Genomic DNA, 15507 nt, shown 5'->3' with positions numbered 1-15507 from the left:
CTTTATCCTTCTCCTCTTCTAAGCAGTTCATAAGCCATCCCCTCAATGACAGTCCATCCATCTTTATCCTTCTCATCGGCAACCTGTTTTTCCCCTCCCCTTCCTTCTCATCCTCTTCTCCTTTTTGTCCCCCTTCTCCTACAACCCATTCATTTTTGGTGGTTCTTCTCTCCTCCTTCTCTTTCTTTTTATCCACTTCTTCTTCTATCATCTTTCTTTTCCAAGCCCACCCATAGGTTAAGGGTATTTTTATTAATTAAGAAGAAAAATTAATACTGTTTATTGGTAAAATAAAGAGTCGGATCATATTGAAATATATCGATAACTAAAAAGATTAGTTTGATATTTTTTAAAATATAATGATGTAAATAATATTAGGTTAAAATTGAGAAGGATATTTTTATAATTTTTTTCAAAAAAATAACACTTAAGTAACTTAGAAACTCTTTCACCTGACTTGCTGTATTCAAGTTGCTTCCTTTGAATTGGTACATGAAATGTGCCATCTAATAATTGGTGCAAGACACACGTGTGGCTTTTTTACGTTATTCTTCTGAGTTTCATGCAGTATTTTGAGATTCCAAGAGTTTACCAAAGATGGCGTGAAATACATTTTTATTTATAGTGATAATATTTTACAGAACAAATAAATGTTATAATAAAGCTAAATACATTTGTACTAATTCTGCCATCTTATCAAAATGATGGTGCTTAAAATATTTATCAAAGCTTAGCATGCGATATACAGAGTTAAAGTAGGTAGTTTATGTCAATCTGCTAGTGCAAAGCCCTGCTAAAAAAACAGACTGATGGCATCCAAAAAGATCAACCTTGGATGTCTGGTTTATACACTCCACACTTATAAGTCATGAACGATACACATGCTTTGCTAGTTTATTGTCAGCCAAGTCCATGATCAACTAGTTGGAACGCAACCTTTCCGATTCATAAGAATAAGAAAAATCCATTTGCTAAATATCACATCTACATACGACGCCCATAACTTTGGCCTCGCCCACTAAGCCACCCCTGGGCCACAGAATGGGCTGAAGAATCAGTTCGAATACCCTCGGAAAAGGACTTTCCGTTTTCTTCCCCTCTTTTGTAGGGAATAGTGGTGTCTGCGCCTGGAAAATAACTGAAGAATTGGCCCAGACACTCTCAGAAACACCTCCCGAGCTTTCAATATAGAAATCTCATTTAGTAGAGCAGTGTATGCTCGCTGGACTATAGTCTTGTTGGTGAATTGGACTCTTCCTTTTCTTTGGTGAATTGGACTTTTGGTTGCGGGCTTGCAGCTATCAAATGTACAGTTTTGTGTCATGTAAAGAATAGCTTCAACTTGTGGTTCACGCGAGACATCTTTAAATTGAACTCTTGCTGGCATCTTTGATATTTTTATTTATATGGCACCCATGATTAGTGAAAGCATAGAGGCTGGTGTGGTGTTACCGTTGTTTTCTATGTTTCTGTTCAAAAATTCAAAAAGAAATTTGAACAGGACTTGAGTGGATGCGTATTTTGAAACTCCTCTGTTTTCTAAATTATCCACAAAATCTGAAGAGCTTTTGGCACTGGCAGCAAAGATTGATTAATTTAACATAACATAAAAATAAAAGTAAGGAATGACAGAAGGTGTGGACAAATGCCGTCTAAATAGCGACCTCCACATGGTGAACAAATACAACAAGGCGCCCAATTTTTCTGATTGTAGGTAGATAGATTCCTGCTTACTAGAGCAAAGAGAAAAATCTCAAAGAGCAATTCTAGTTATTGGTAGTACAACCCCTACCCAACGGTACTGCAATTCTAATTGATGTATTTGGATCTCCTTTTGCTCAATCCCCGCTTCGAGTGACCCCACGTACACCTGGATTTTTTTCTCGGGGCCCACACAGGTCTCTTTCAGCTCTTCTTTTCCCTGCTGCTTCTGGGATTATATGAAATTGGTATAAAGCCTCCGCTTAAGGTAGCAATGCAAGAATTATATCGAGTCCCAGCGTAACCAATCTCTTATTTTTACCTTTTCTGAATCGTACTTACATATTTGTACTTCATGTACACAAGGTATTAGAGAAGTGAAATAAGTAAAACCGTGAAACTATTAACATGCCTAAAGCGAATAGCAACTGCTCTTGTACTGAATCGAAGCAACCCCAACCGGCGGAGCCGTTTTATAAGCCACGAGCCCGTTGGATCTCCGACCGGTCGATGGCCTTGGAAGATTCTCCGGCACGATATTCTCCAGAGAATTCACATGCCAGGGGGGACACTTCCTCTTGTCACTCCACCGCATCACCTTTCCTTCCGATCCCCCGGTTACCTTGAGATCTCCAGCAAGGACCGTGCCGTCGCCGCCCGCAAAGCCGGCAGCGCTCGAGCCAATTATGATGCATGCGGCGGTCGCGACACACCGGCTTCCCCAGCTTGCTTCTTTGCTTGCAGACCTGAACAAATTTTAGACATTAACGAACTGGAATTGATCAACGATTTAAACTGCATGGCTATTAGCTGGCAAGGTACATATGGGCTGGGACAGTGGTGCGTGGTAGCACACCATGAAAACAGGCATCTTCCAGCATGCGACATTAGAGTGCAGGAAATTAAATTGGAGCTCACCATGGGGTACTAAGAGAGGTTTTGTTCAATGGTGAGGGGCTTGGAGGAGGAGGTGAGGAAAAGGGTCTGAGGCAGGAGGTGATGGAAATCGCCATGTCCTCTCTTTGTTAATTTAATGCAGCTTGATGCTTTTGGTGGGGGGTTTGGCTTTAAATACAGAGAAGTGAAGGTTATACATAATTACATAGAGCTGGGAGAGAAGGGAGAGGGGTTGCAAGTGGTTGGTCAGATCACGGATGTTGATGAGGACACCAATAGTGGAATATTTTAGTGGTTTACCAAAAAAAAAGAAAAAAGAAAAAAGGTGGGTTTTAGCTGAGAGGCCAACTAACTACCACGAAAATTCCTTGCTTGCCGTCTGGAGTTACCAATAGCGTGCGGAATTTAAGTGACACGTCGGATGTGGTGGACCCCGCGGGTGAGATTTTTGCGCCAGGACTGGCGTACGTGATTGTGCCTTGGGCTTTTAGCAGCCGTTCGACACCGTATAAACGCCGCTTGATGCGAGATGGCCAAGTCAACGGAATCGCGTATCACGGCTCCATTAATGGACTGTAGCGGCCGCCGGAAACTTGGATGCCCGATTTTTTGGTACTCTTGAGTCTTCGGTACTCCGCCCGCGAATATTCGAAGTCAAGAAGGTTTGGTACGGGAAGCCAGATCACCATAGCCATGGAGCGCTTGTCACATAGAAAGTATATATTTCTTTGCCAGGAGACAATTACGGTTGCAAATTAGCGGATTGGACGAGAGATCTTTCTTAGCCCCATGTGACCTGATTTAACATTCAAATCATGATAATAGATCCGGATCCAACCTATTAGCTGATCGGATCTGATTGGATCCATGAAAACCATTTTAAACTCAACAGGATATTTGGATTGCACTGGAGTTAATTATGATGTAGACCAAACATAAAATATTCTGATTCGAGCCAGGTTTTGGATCAAATTTATAATTTGAGTTATGATCTAGTTATTTTTGTACAACTAAATCATAATAATTAAGAATTAAATATAAAAATATAAATAATTAAGCAAAACTAAAAAAGTGAAATTAAATTTGAATTTCCATTGAAAAATTTTTAATTTCATCTAAGTGACTAATATTCTTAAGTTTGAAAACTATGATTTTTAGTACACTTGTGTGTCTTTGTATTTGCATGCATGCATGTATTGATATATTTGAGGATATTATAAGAAAGAGCTTACCAAAGTAAACAATGAAATACATATTTTGAAATATAATATTAAAATATATGAGGGGAGATGTAGTTGTTGAAATGAAACAAGAAAAGAATTAATTAGAGGCTTCATGCAATGACTAGAAGACAGATGGAAGGAGACGGTTTATATGATTTAGGTTTTTGGATTGGATCGAATTGGGTTCCAGCCGAGCTAGATTGGGTCGATCAAGTTGAAACGTTCAATATCCAAACACGATTCAGAGCTGAAGCAAGGTGTAACTTTTCAACCCAATCAAATCCACAGGTCTTGGGATACGAAAAAGTTGGGTCTTGTCAAGTTACGACTGGTTTGAGCTACGGTTTGGTCCAGTCCATTAGACAATGCAATAATGGACCTGAAAATAGGATTTGCCTTTCTTCGGATATCCTCATGCTTCAAATTCCAGTGAACAAGAGATTTCAATTCGAGTTATTTTGCACGACCATCAAAGACACTTTTTGTATCAAAAAAAAGAAAAAGAAAAAGACACTTTAGTCCACGAGTTGGCACCTTCATTGCATGGTACATACTACGTCATCGTCCTAGGTGACTCAAATGGTACAAATATGAGATTAAATTTAATTAGACCTATTTCTTGAGAAAAGAAAAACAGCAGAGTTAGGCTTAAATTATATCAAAGCCTTAAATTTTAATAATAACAATTATTATCTGCCTAGTCTATAACTAAGGATGGACCTCGAATTGGATGGTCTTCCCACCGGCAAGATTCCAAATGAATTCACTTTGAATGATTTTTGGCTCGTTTCCCTTCAAAGTTCCAACTCCACGCTCAGCTTGTCTTGCAAGTCTCTGTTTCAGTTTTACATTTTGGTACTGTTTAATTGCATATAAATATAATTAAACAATTAAGCTTCAATTGTTCCTTACTTCTGATTGATTTCACATGCAGTGGTGTACAGGGTTTTACGACACATTAATTCCATGCGCTTGAGTATATATTAAGATTCTTTCACTTCAGCTTCTTCCAGTGGATGCCAACCCCCTCCAAGGTTAATTCAAACTCATGTCACTTGCATGAACTCTCCATGACTTAAAACAACATAATCAGTTTAGCATCCAGTCTCTTTCCCTTGGCCTTGGTTCAACAGGGGCCAGTAGCATTTTCCTTTATATTTCTTTCTATATCTCTCGATAAAATTGGATGGGTTTGCCATCCTTTGTATAATTAAAAAAAAAAAAAACAATGCCCGGAGAACTGGATTTAGTTTACTCAATTTTTTCGGAGTACAACAATGCGGGATCGTGCTGTTAATAGGTTTCCTGATGTTGGATTAAATCATGAATGCATACTTTGAAACCGATTTTGTTTTCCCGAGATAAGCTGCAACCTCGAGGTGATTTTGTTGCAAGAGCAATGATACAGATTGGACAAACAAGGATGAGGCCTTGATCGTCTCTCTCTCTCTCCCCCCCCCCCCCCTCTGTTCGTATCAGGTTGCCGTCTCTGCCAGCCTTTGCTCTGCTGCTATGGAAGGCAACGGAGATCTCTGGGATAAATGTGGCCCGTGGCCGCTGAGACTGGATGGAGGACCGGGATGAAATATGGCCTGTGCGCTTCACTGCTGGCTGAAGGACCGGGATGATGTTAGGCCTCTGGGCCCCGAGCTTGAGGCTGGCTGAGTAGGATGGGTTCTTGCTCGTAAGCAGCGACAAATTAGGATCTGTAGTCGGACAGCACCAATCGCATGTTGCAAGAGGAATAATGGTTACAATCTGCTATGGTTCCGGTTTGCTTCCACCGAAGGTTGTCTTGGATCTTGTACACTCCAAGGTCCCAGGATCAGAGGTTTTTTTTGTGGTGGGAGGGTTTTGAGCTAGAGAGCTTCTATTTGCTATACATACATACATACATATATACAGACACATATACATATATATATATACACACACACATAGGGTGGGCTACTTTTTGAGCGTATGATTAAAATTTTAAACTATATGGGGTAATAGAATTTATATGAATAAGAAATTATTAATGTCATTAGTGAACTATAGAACTATCTTGTTTGTGATTAAAAAGAGAATATCTAAATGTGCTCCTCACTATCCACGGGTATTATCTTTTTTTTTTTTTTTTAATTCAATTTCAAGTATTTTTTATGGGAGGACTTTATAAGCACTCTTGGATGAGTTTGGAGACTAAGTTCACAGGAGACATCGATTTATAATATGCATCATTCATTAAAGATAGTATTTGAATTAATCATGAAGTCTGAGATGAATGTTATTCACAGTGCTTATATAGAATTTAACTTTATCACAATCATTATTTGATGTATTATTATTATTATTTATTAGAGGTATATCTTTAGTCAGAGTTTAGATCCGATAAAAATATCCATAAGAAATCCCAATGCATGATAGTGTGGGCTATATTTTAGATATGCTTAATTGGATAAATTCCAATGTGAATATCTAGAAATATGTGTTTGCTATTTTGATTAACATTTGATCATGATCATTAGGAAGAAGAACATGTGGTCATGATCTGGCCTAATGAAGAACCCAGATAGGTAGGCTGGAAGTGCATTAGTTTTGTTATGTTGGCCATCTTTCTCAAGATACTTGAGGTTTTTGCGATGATAAAGACATGAATATTGTTCTTATATTGTTTATATGAACACGCCAATTCTACTCCAATAGTGAGTTGTTTTTTTTTTTTGTTTTTAAGGGAAAAGTGGAGAAAGTAACTTCTCCATGCTTTATATATATATATTTTTAGAATTTCTCCATATTTTATTGATGAAAGAAACTTATAAATTATTGCGACCAATCTCCTCATCGCCTGGTCGTAGAAATGAGCACCTGCAAGAGAAGTCCACACTGACCGGAGATGCCTCCGGCAGGGACCCTCCGACGGTCAAGTCAGAGAGGAGACTAGGCAACAGTAGAAAAGAATCAGGGGAACTCAGCAAAAGAGGGAGAGAGAGAGTTCAGGGATTTCAAAAAGAACCTCCTCGCAGCACTGTTGCCTTCCCATTTTATAGTAGAGCGCGGTGTGGCGCTGTCATTAATGATGCAGATAACTGGGAGAGTTGTCAAATTGTCGGAGGCTGTTAGAGTCACCGCGGACTGTCAAGTCATCGTAGGTTGTCAAATCACTGAGATTAATCTATGTCCTTGGCAGGACAATGTCCCAGGGCGGCTATGCCGCACATCTTTGTCAGGACGGCAGCCCTCAGCAGTCGTATGGCATTTGGGGGAGCCGACCGGCCATACGTCGGCATTTGGTTGTGGGATGTTGGGTGAAGACTTAGGGACCCTCCGACGGTCAGTCTGGTGCATTGCGAGAGTCGGAGAAGACTCTGTCGTTCGGCCAGTCGGGAATGGAAAGGATCTGCCCGACCGACATACCTTCGGTTGGACGGTATCGGCAGTCGTCGGTCGGTGTGGTCAGTAGAGTCGGACGTCGATCAGGCGGGTCCGATGGTGAGTCGGCGTGAGAGAGATTGGTCGGTATATCCCAACACAAATGAATGAGGAGGGGATGATACAAGGGAGATGAGACAATTATAGCAAGGAGGATAACTTGCTTGAAATAAATTTATGTCTATTTAAAATATTTTTGGAGCATAAATTACCAATGCATATAAAGTCTTACATAGAATCGGAGTAACCATCGTTTTTTCTTTAAAAAATATTATAGAGCACCGCTCATGCCATATGTGGCATATAATGGAGATGGCTAGTTGGATCCATCCCTTCCAAAATCTTGACCGAAACAATCTCTTCCTCAATGTAGTCCAGACAAGGCTTGAAAATTGGGAGGCATACCTCCAACAATGGTGAGTCATGTAAATTTCTTAATTTAAGAGCTGAAGTCGTCTTCAGCCATTCGGTTGTGTTCTTTCCTTCCAGGCACTGGTGGTGTGCTCTCTGTCCAATGTTCTCCAATCATCCAAACTATAAAATATTTGACTATATATTATTGATGAAATGATTCTTTACTTGACAGATGACGGGCTTTATACTTCTAAAAACAAATATCAAAAGCATCCTATGTAGACGTTCACTTGTCCAACTCATAATGTATTGAAGACCTTTGTTTTTTTGATGGTCCCCTGACCATTTTTAAGAGGTAAATTACATGCAAGCATCATTCTCTTCCATGACTTGTTTTGGCTGGGCAGTATATTGTTCCCCAACCGCCACCGACCTTTATATTCCTGTCAATTACAGCAGTCATCGCCTCTCCCTTGTCGATTTGAAGGCATATTGTTGCAGAATTTTCCTTGTTCCTTTCATTCGAAGTTAGTTGACATAAGAGTCGAGCTGTGTCATAAATGAACATGCCAAATTTGCTGGGAAAGGAAGCTATCCAAAAGGTCACACGTATGTCCTTTTCTGCATATATATATATATATATATATATATATATATAGCCTTCCTCTGCTTACTCCAATTGAAGTTCGAAATGCTTCTCCCTCACATGTCTTCGATTACTCCATATTGGTTTCCATTGTCCTGAACCTGGCTTTTCACAACAGAAGTGTGGGTCACGGGGATGGAACATTTTACAGAAGGGTGTTGCCCTATGATCTGTCATCGACCGTGGAAAGGGCCCTACTGCAGCACATGGCTAAGGGCTGCCTAATCCCTTCCCTGTAGCATCTGCCTTTTTCTTTTCCCCCGTTCTGGGTGGGATCAAAGGAGCCATTGATTGTATAATAAACAGTTGGCAGTCCTTTTTCTTGTTCCTTTTACCGCATCTTTGGCAGCCTCTGGAGAATAATTCTTTCAGTCTTGAAATTTTTTAGCTCTTGTTGTTGAAGGAAAGAACTGCTGATTTATCGGACAGAGTAGCTCTGTTGGTGTTTCCTATGTTCACTGGTTAAATATGACACAAATAATCGGGCATCTCTAGCCGGCCAACAGGAATAATTGGTGGATGCCTAACATTTTATTATATATCGCGCGATTAGTTTCATCCTCAGGTTTTGGCATTGGCTCCGTATAAATTCTTATTAATGTGCTATCCCATATGTATTTAATCCAATTAACCATGGGCCACCATCGTAATTTCAAGAACATGCCTTAGATGGAATAAGAAAACCAGAAACTACGTCATTTACCACATTAGTCTCATATCCCACGATAAAATATAGATGTCTTTTGATAAATTTATCGTTTAGTGATTGCTAACTTGCATTCCTCTGGATAAGAAGATACAAGGACAAAAGGATCGCAACCAAAAACCACATATAGCGGCATTTGAACTAGGTGACTCGGTAAAAAACACTCCTGACTTGACCCAAAAAAATTGTTAGAAAGGTAACCATTTGCGAGCGACCCTTGACCGTCAGGGATGAACGAATGATTGCATCCACATGGCGAGCCATAAAGGATCAACCAAGCTGGTATCATGCATCGTGCAAGTATTCATGTACTTTAAGACACTGTATATGTGTCGATTGCATCCTGGCTGCCAACCAATGGGCATTTTAACAATATATTATTGAAATATCAAACGATTTAAGATTTTTTTATAAAATAAAATCCAGCGCGTGGTTGGAGAGGCCGGCAACATCATGCCCCTCAAGAAAGATCAATCTTTAACGCATATATACACTCATCGATCCGCTCACCTGGCGGAACGCAAAGTCTGCACCGAGCTAACGGTAAACTTTCATTCCCCTACCAAACTCCCTTGATCACAGCCGTGTGTTGAGACAGCGACGGTGATGGGCTCCACACTGTAGCAGTAGTGCACTGGATCATTCACGGGACACTGTGCTTTGTTCCACTCACTCGCGGTGAAGCTAATAATCAAATCCGTTTCCGGGAATCGAAACCCCTTCAACCCCCCAGGCTAACAAAAAGCACGGCTCTTTATTTTTTTCTGCCCCACTCTCGTGATTCCCTCTCTCTCTCTCTCTCTCACCCCCCACACAACAACACCCCCCCCCCCCAACCTCTTCTCCTCTCCCCTCTCCCAGCATCTTCTCCTAATGGTACTGCTGTGCCTTCCCCAAATCGCAGTCTTTCGGTGTAAAAAGCCGCCCTTTCTAGCTTACAGTTGAGCTCCTCTCTAGTCTCCGGCCACCTCCTTGTTCTCGCTTCCCCAATGGGGCTTCCAATTCTCTTCGCGTTGGTGTTCTTCGTCGCCATGGCCGGAGTGGGGAGGGGGGAGCCGACGCAGGAAAAGGCGGCTCTTCTGGCCTTCATCTCCCGGGTTCCCCACGAGCCGCGCGTCCGGTGGAACGCCAACGCCTCCGCCTGCAGCTGGGTCGGCGTCACGTGCGACGCCAGCAACACCTCGGTGGTGGAGCTCCGCCTCCCGGCCGTCGGCCTGGTGGGGCCCATCCCCGCTGGCACCCTCGGCCGCCTCACCTCCCTCCGCGTCCTCTCCCTCCGCGCCAACCGCCTCTCCGGCCCCATCCCCGACGATCTCGGTAACCTGACCCTCCTCCGGAGCCTCTACCTCCAGAACAATCTTTTCTCCGGCGGGATCCCGCTGGCAGTGTCCAGGCTGGGCCGCCTCGGCCGCCTCGATCTCTCCGGCAACAACCTCACCGGTGAAATCCCCTTCGCGCTCAACAACCTCACGCACCTCACCGGCCTCTTCCTCGAGCGCAACCGCTTCTCCGGCAGCCTCCCCAGCATCAGCATCGACTCCCTCGTCGACTTCAACGTGTCGTACAACAACCTCAACGGATCCATCCCCCAGACCCTCGCTCGCTTCCCGCCGTCCTCCTTCGCCGGAAATCTAAACCTCTGCGGCGCTCCCCTCCCGCCGTGCACCCCATTCTTCCCCTCCCCCGCCCCATCCCCTGGAGGAAACCCGGCAGGGGTATCGAAATCGTCCAAGAAGCTGTCCACGGCGGCGATCATCGCGATCGCGGCGGCCGGCGGCGCGTTGCTGCTGCTAGTGCTTCTGTTGTTGGTGATCTGCTGGGCGTTCCGGTGGCGGAGGGAGCGGCAGAGGAGGAGGGAGAAGGCGGCAAAGGGGGTCGGAGCCGCGGGGGGGCCGGGAAGGTCGGGGGAGACGGGGATGACGTCGTCGTCCAAGGAGGAGACATCGGGAGGGGGAGGGGCGGTGGAGGTGGAGAGGAACCGGCTGGTGTTCGTGGGAAGGGGCGGGGGTTACAGCTTCGACCTGGAGGATTTGCTGCGGGCGTCCGCGGAGGTGCTGGGGAAGGGAAGCGTGGGGACGTCGTACAAGGCGGTGCTGGAGGAGGGAACGACGGTGGTCGTGAAGCGGCTCAAGGACGTGGTGGCCACGAAGCGGGAGTTCGAGCTCCACATGGAAACCCTGGGCAAGGTGGATCACCTCAATTTATTACCGCTTCGAGCCTACTATTATTCCAAGGACGAGAAGCTCCTCGTCTTCGACTACCTTCCCGCCGGCAGCCTTTCTTCCCTCCTCCACGGTCAGTACATTCCTCCTCCCTCTCTCCATCGATTTCTGTCTCTCAAGATAAAACTAATTAAAGATTATCATCTAAAAGGAAGTTCAGTTAACAGAATATCATCGGTTCAAATTCGTTAAAAAGAAAAAAAATTCGAACGGCGATCAGCGGGGTTGGTGACACATGCTATTTTAATTTGGTAGACACGGAGGAAATTTTTGTTGTGGAAAAAGAAAAATGTGGTACGGCGGTAGGCGGTGGTGACCGGCGAGGGGGCTTGGGCAGTAAGAGTCCGGCTTGTGGAATGCTAAACCCGCAAACCGGCTCATCGCGTGATCAAAAAGGAACTTGTTTTGAAAACCGGCCGTTTTGGCGTTGTAACCGCCATTTTAGCAGTTGGATTTGATGACAATTGCAATTAGTTAAGGCCGTTTGCTGCCTGGTACTGTGGTATCTTTTTCATGATGTTAAGAATAACCTTTCGCTAATTGGCTCATCGCAAAATATTTTTTAAATTAAATTGTCAAGCGGCGGAAGCTAATTCGGTAATTTGAGCCAAAACTGCCGTCTGTTTTTTCGCCGTTATTGTTTGTTCCTACGGGGCGTTTGCTCGTTATCGGCGAGGATACAAGTTGGTCCCGCGTGGTAGGGTTAGATTAGATGGGATGGTTTCGTTGATAGATACAGCTGTCTGTAAGGTGCGGGGACGGAGTCGTGGTCGAGGTCCAATGTGGACAGTCAATTAGCAGAGTCTTTGGTCAACAATAGCAGTTGCTGAAGTCGTTTTTTTTCCTTGTTCCAACGCGGCGCTTCCATCCATCTCAAGCTGCTGGAAAATGATCGGTGTGGGCCCACTTTCGAAGGGGACATTTTGTCCGTCGCGTGGTTGCACCCTCGAGTTACATGCTTTTTGCCCACGCGTTGTTCTTTAGATTTATGCCACTGATTTCTTCACGCATATACGATTGCCGTGTGAACTGCCGTGTAAGCGGCAAATATGGCTTGTGTGGTCTGGTCGCATCGAGCCTTCTGTTGTTTTCTTGTGTCTGGGTCAGTGATCCCCCCGCTATTCCCCATGTATTGGTATCTCCCTGGCAATATGCTCTTGTCTCTGTAGATATATACTTGTCTTCAAATTTCTGTCTTTTTTCGGCTGATATCTCCTCTTTGGTCTTTACAATTTGAATGCTGGATCCGGCACCTTTTGTTCGGCAGCCCCATGCTTGCCTTTACCTATTACTTTCTTAACTTTGATCCATGACATCTGCCTATTTTGTTTATCCTTTTTCTTTATTTGAACTTGCTCGGAGGCCACGCTTCACATTCCGATTCCGTTTCTCTTTTGTGTACGCGTTCTCCTTTTCTTTTTTTTGTCTTTTCGCCCCTATAATTAGCTGTCGACGTAACTCTTGTAAGTCAAATTTCCGCGTGGTGTCTCAATCAGCGCCTTTCAATTGTCTGAATCAACATGGATCCCCTCACGCCGGATGCGCACGTTTGACGTGATGTGGGAATTATCCGGAAGAGAGTTGGGTGGCCTTCGGCCGTCGTAAGGCCTTTTTTTTTTTTTTTTATAGTAACATGTCAATTGTCAAGCTCTGGTCGGCCTTCATAAAACTACAGTATCTGTGTTCCTTCTCATAAAAATCATTCATTTTTATCACTCGTATGAACAGTTTTATGTATCATTTATGTTTCCATAGTAATAATTTCTGACTATCCATATTGCGAAAAAATCGAAAAATAGTTTTTAACAATTTGTTACTCTTTGATGACTCTTTTCAATTGTCTAGGAGACAAGCTTTTAACTTGGAAAAGCATATCCTGAGTTTTGAAAAAGAAAAAAGAAAGAGGAAAAGGACATGCAATAAATCGTGGCCTGAAGTTATTTGAAAAGGACATGCAATAAATCGTGGTCTGAAGTTAATTTACCAGGAAGGATGATTTTTTTTAAAAATGCAGGGTTATAGCCAGTCTGCTAGAATCTAAAATAACTTAAAAGCAATAAAAAATGTTACTAAACGATAACTAATTAAACATCTGAATAATTGAAAGAAAAAATTATTACTTCTCTAATATTTTGTACTTAATTTTTGCCTTTGACTTTGACTGAACTGAACAGGGAGCCGGGGATCCGGACGGACGCCTCTGGACTGGGACAGCCGGATCCGAGTGGCCCTGGCGGCCGGCCGCGGCCTGGCCCACCTGCATTCGGCTGCGCGGCTGGTCCATGGCAACGTCAAGGCCTCGAACGTGCTGCTCCGGCAGGACCTGGACTCGGCGGTGCTCTCCGACTTCAGCCTCCAACCGCTCTTCGGCTCCGCCGCCCCGCACAACCGCGTGGCGGGCTACCGCGCCCCCGAGGTCATCGAGACCCGCCGCCCCACCTTCAAGTCCGACGTCTACAGCTACGGCGTGTTGTTATTGGAATTGTTGACGGGGAAGGCGCCGAACCAGGCGTCCCTCGGGGAGGATGGGATCGATCTCCCGCGGTGGGTGCAGTCGGTGGTGAGGGAAGAGTGGACGGCGGAGGTGTTCGACGTGGAGCTGATGCGTTACCCCAATATCGAGGAGGAAATGGTACAGCTGCTCCAGATCGCCATGGCCTGCGTGGCCACCGTCCCCGACGCCCGCCCGGACATACCCGAGGTCATCCGCATGATGGAGGACCTCCTCAACCGGACGGAGGGAGACGACGCCCTCCGCGGTTCCTCCGACGACCCTTCCAAGGGTGGCTCCGCCGGGCCCACGCCGCCCGCCGCCACCACTCCGTGACTACCATGATGATGGCTGCTGATCCTTCTCTTCCCTCGCAAGGGGACATCCACAGACAGAGTATATAGAAGTCGATCACCGTCGAAAATAGGAAAATTGTGCATTTTCTTTACTCTCTGTTCACAAATTTTTTCAACCTGCTGGCTTCTCCCCTCCCCACCCCTTTTTTTTCCCCTTTTTATTTAATCCAATTTGATTTGTTTCGGGGGGGTTAACGGATGAGATTGGATTCCATGGCATCTGGGAAGTGGAACTGGATTGTCAAGTTGAAAGTTTTTAGTTGGATTTAATGTGGATTCATTTTCTTTCTTCTTCTACTCAAAACTTATTTAATGTGGATAGCCTGGTGTGAGCTGTGATGTCTTGGTTGCATGTCTTTTTTTTTTTTAAATTATTCTACATTGAAGGTTATGCCAAAGAAGAACAATCGGGACGCGCACAGGGGGGAGAGAGATTCTTATCATTCAACAGGTTGGGTTGTAAAATATAACTCAATAAATTTGTCTGTGATCTCATGGGAGTTAGGAGAGGAATATATTTGGGTACTTCTGATGGCTACTGCAGGGAATTTTAACTTCCGTTGCTGTTGGAAGCTGAGTTTTGAGTCGTACCTGATGAAGATAAAATGCGATTGTGTTTCAAGAGTAGGTGCTTTACATGTTAAATATTCCTACCTCAGGTCATATGTGATAGTTTATGGCGGGTAACATGGACCAAGATTAGGATATAACCGATCACGTAAAATGTTGGACTGTACCAAAGATCACAAGATAAATGTCATTGTAACTAAGATTTAATATTATCTGCACCCGTATTCTCCATCATGCATGCAGGGCAGGCAGTGTTTTGAAGGGCCATCAATGTATTTATTCGAATATCTGTCACGTCCGAATCCAACATCCGGATCGGATACGTGATGGTCGCACACTCCTTAGAGCAAGCCCTAAAGAATATGCAAGGCCAAATTAAATCATTACAACTTAACATCCATAACAATTAATTTCAACAATAATTCGTAAAACCTTGCATAATTACAAATTAAATTTCTTCAATCCTCTGATAGGTATTATGACACTCTATCTATCCATCTGCTCATCCATAAATCTAAGCCATAGCCAATCATGAACGTCCTGTAACTTGAGAAGAAAAAGAAAATGAAGGGGTGTGAGCTTTACAGCCCAGTAAGAATTTCCATATCACACCAATATAATAATATAATCTGAAAATAATAATAGGCAATAACACGTAAAAGTCGATGTTCACTGTCCAGAATACTGCAAACATTTATAGATTATCTGTTTTATCAAAAGAGATGCATCATCATATGTTAAATAAGTGAAACAATTTTATTCAACGATTGTTTCATGTCTTATCTTTCTATTTTCTTCTATTATCACATCATTTTAATCCTTTCTTTTTGCTTTAGCTTTAGCTTTGGCTTTGGCTTTGGACTACCAGGATCATGCGACGATCTTTTATTCGGATCGATTTCTGTGATCTTCCTCGGATCGAAATAT

At 43.6% G+C, this 15507-nt stretch overlaps 2 protein-coding genes across 2 annotated transcripts; one reads left to right on the top strand and one right to left on the bottom strand.

Moving 5' to 3' along the window:
* Positions 1–2002: 2002 nt before the first annotated feature.
* Positions 2003–2841, bottom strand: LOC105047753 (uncharacterized). The gene is made up of 2 exons (XM_010926820.4): positions 2620–2841; positions 2003–2447 (listed from the first exon to the last, which is right to left on the bottom strand). The coding sequence occupies exons 1-2, from the start codon at positions 2712–2714 to the stop codon at positions 2114–2116; spliced, it is 429 nt and encodes a 142-aa protein (XP_010925122.1). The 5' UTR covers positions 2715–2841; the 3' UTR covers positions 2003–2113.
* A 6913-nt stretch (positions 2842–9754) lies between these two features.
* Positions 9755–14329, top strand: LOC105047754 (probable inactive receptor kinase At2g26730). The gene is made up of 2 exons (XM_010926822.4): positions 9755–11236; positions 13338–14329. The coding sequence occupies exons 1-2, from the start codon at positions 9931–9933 to the stop codon at positions 13988–13990; spliced, it is 1959 nt and encodes a 652-aa protein (XP_010925124.1). The 5' UTR covers positions 9755–9930; the 3' UTR covers positions 13991–14329.
* Positions 14330–15507: the final 1178 nt, after the last annotated feature.

The sequence above is a fragment of the Elaeis guineensis genome, chromosome 6 (genome assembly GCF_000442705.2).
Source record: "Elaeis guineensis isolate ETL-2024a chromosome 6, EG11, whole genome shotgun sequence".
Classification (NCBI taxonomy): Eukaryota; Viridiplantae; Streptophyta; class Magnoliopsida; order Arecales; family Arecaceae; genus Elaeis; species Elaeis guineensis.
The sequence above is the reverse complement of the archived record's forward strand: the minus strand, read 5'-3'. Positions and strand labels throughout refer to the sequence as shown.

Excerpts from the sequence above, each read along its gene's own strand:
- LOC105047753 (XM_010926820.4), bottom strand. The coding sequence starts at position 2,714 with ATGGCGATTTCCATCACCTCCTGCCTCAGACCCTTTTCCTCACCTCCT. Across the intron at positions 2,448-2,619 it reads ACCTCTCTTAGTACCCCATG|GTCTGCAAGCAAAGAAGCAA; the intron begins GTGAGCTCCAAT and ends AAATTTGTTCAG.
- LOC105047754 (XM_010926822.4), top strand. The coding sequence starts at position 9,931 with ATGGGGCTTCCAATTCTCTTCGCGTTGGTGTTCTTCGTCGCCATGGCC. Across the intron at positions 11,237-13,337 it reads CCTTTCTTCCCTCCTCCACG|GGAGCCGGGGATCCGGACGG; the intron begins GTCAGTACATTC and ends TGAACTGAACAG.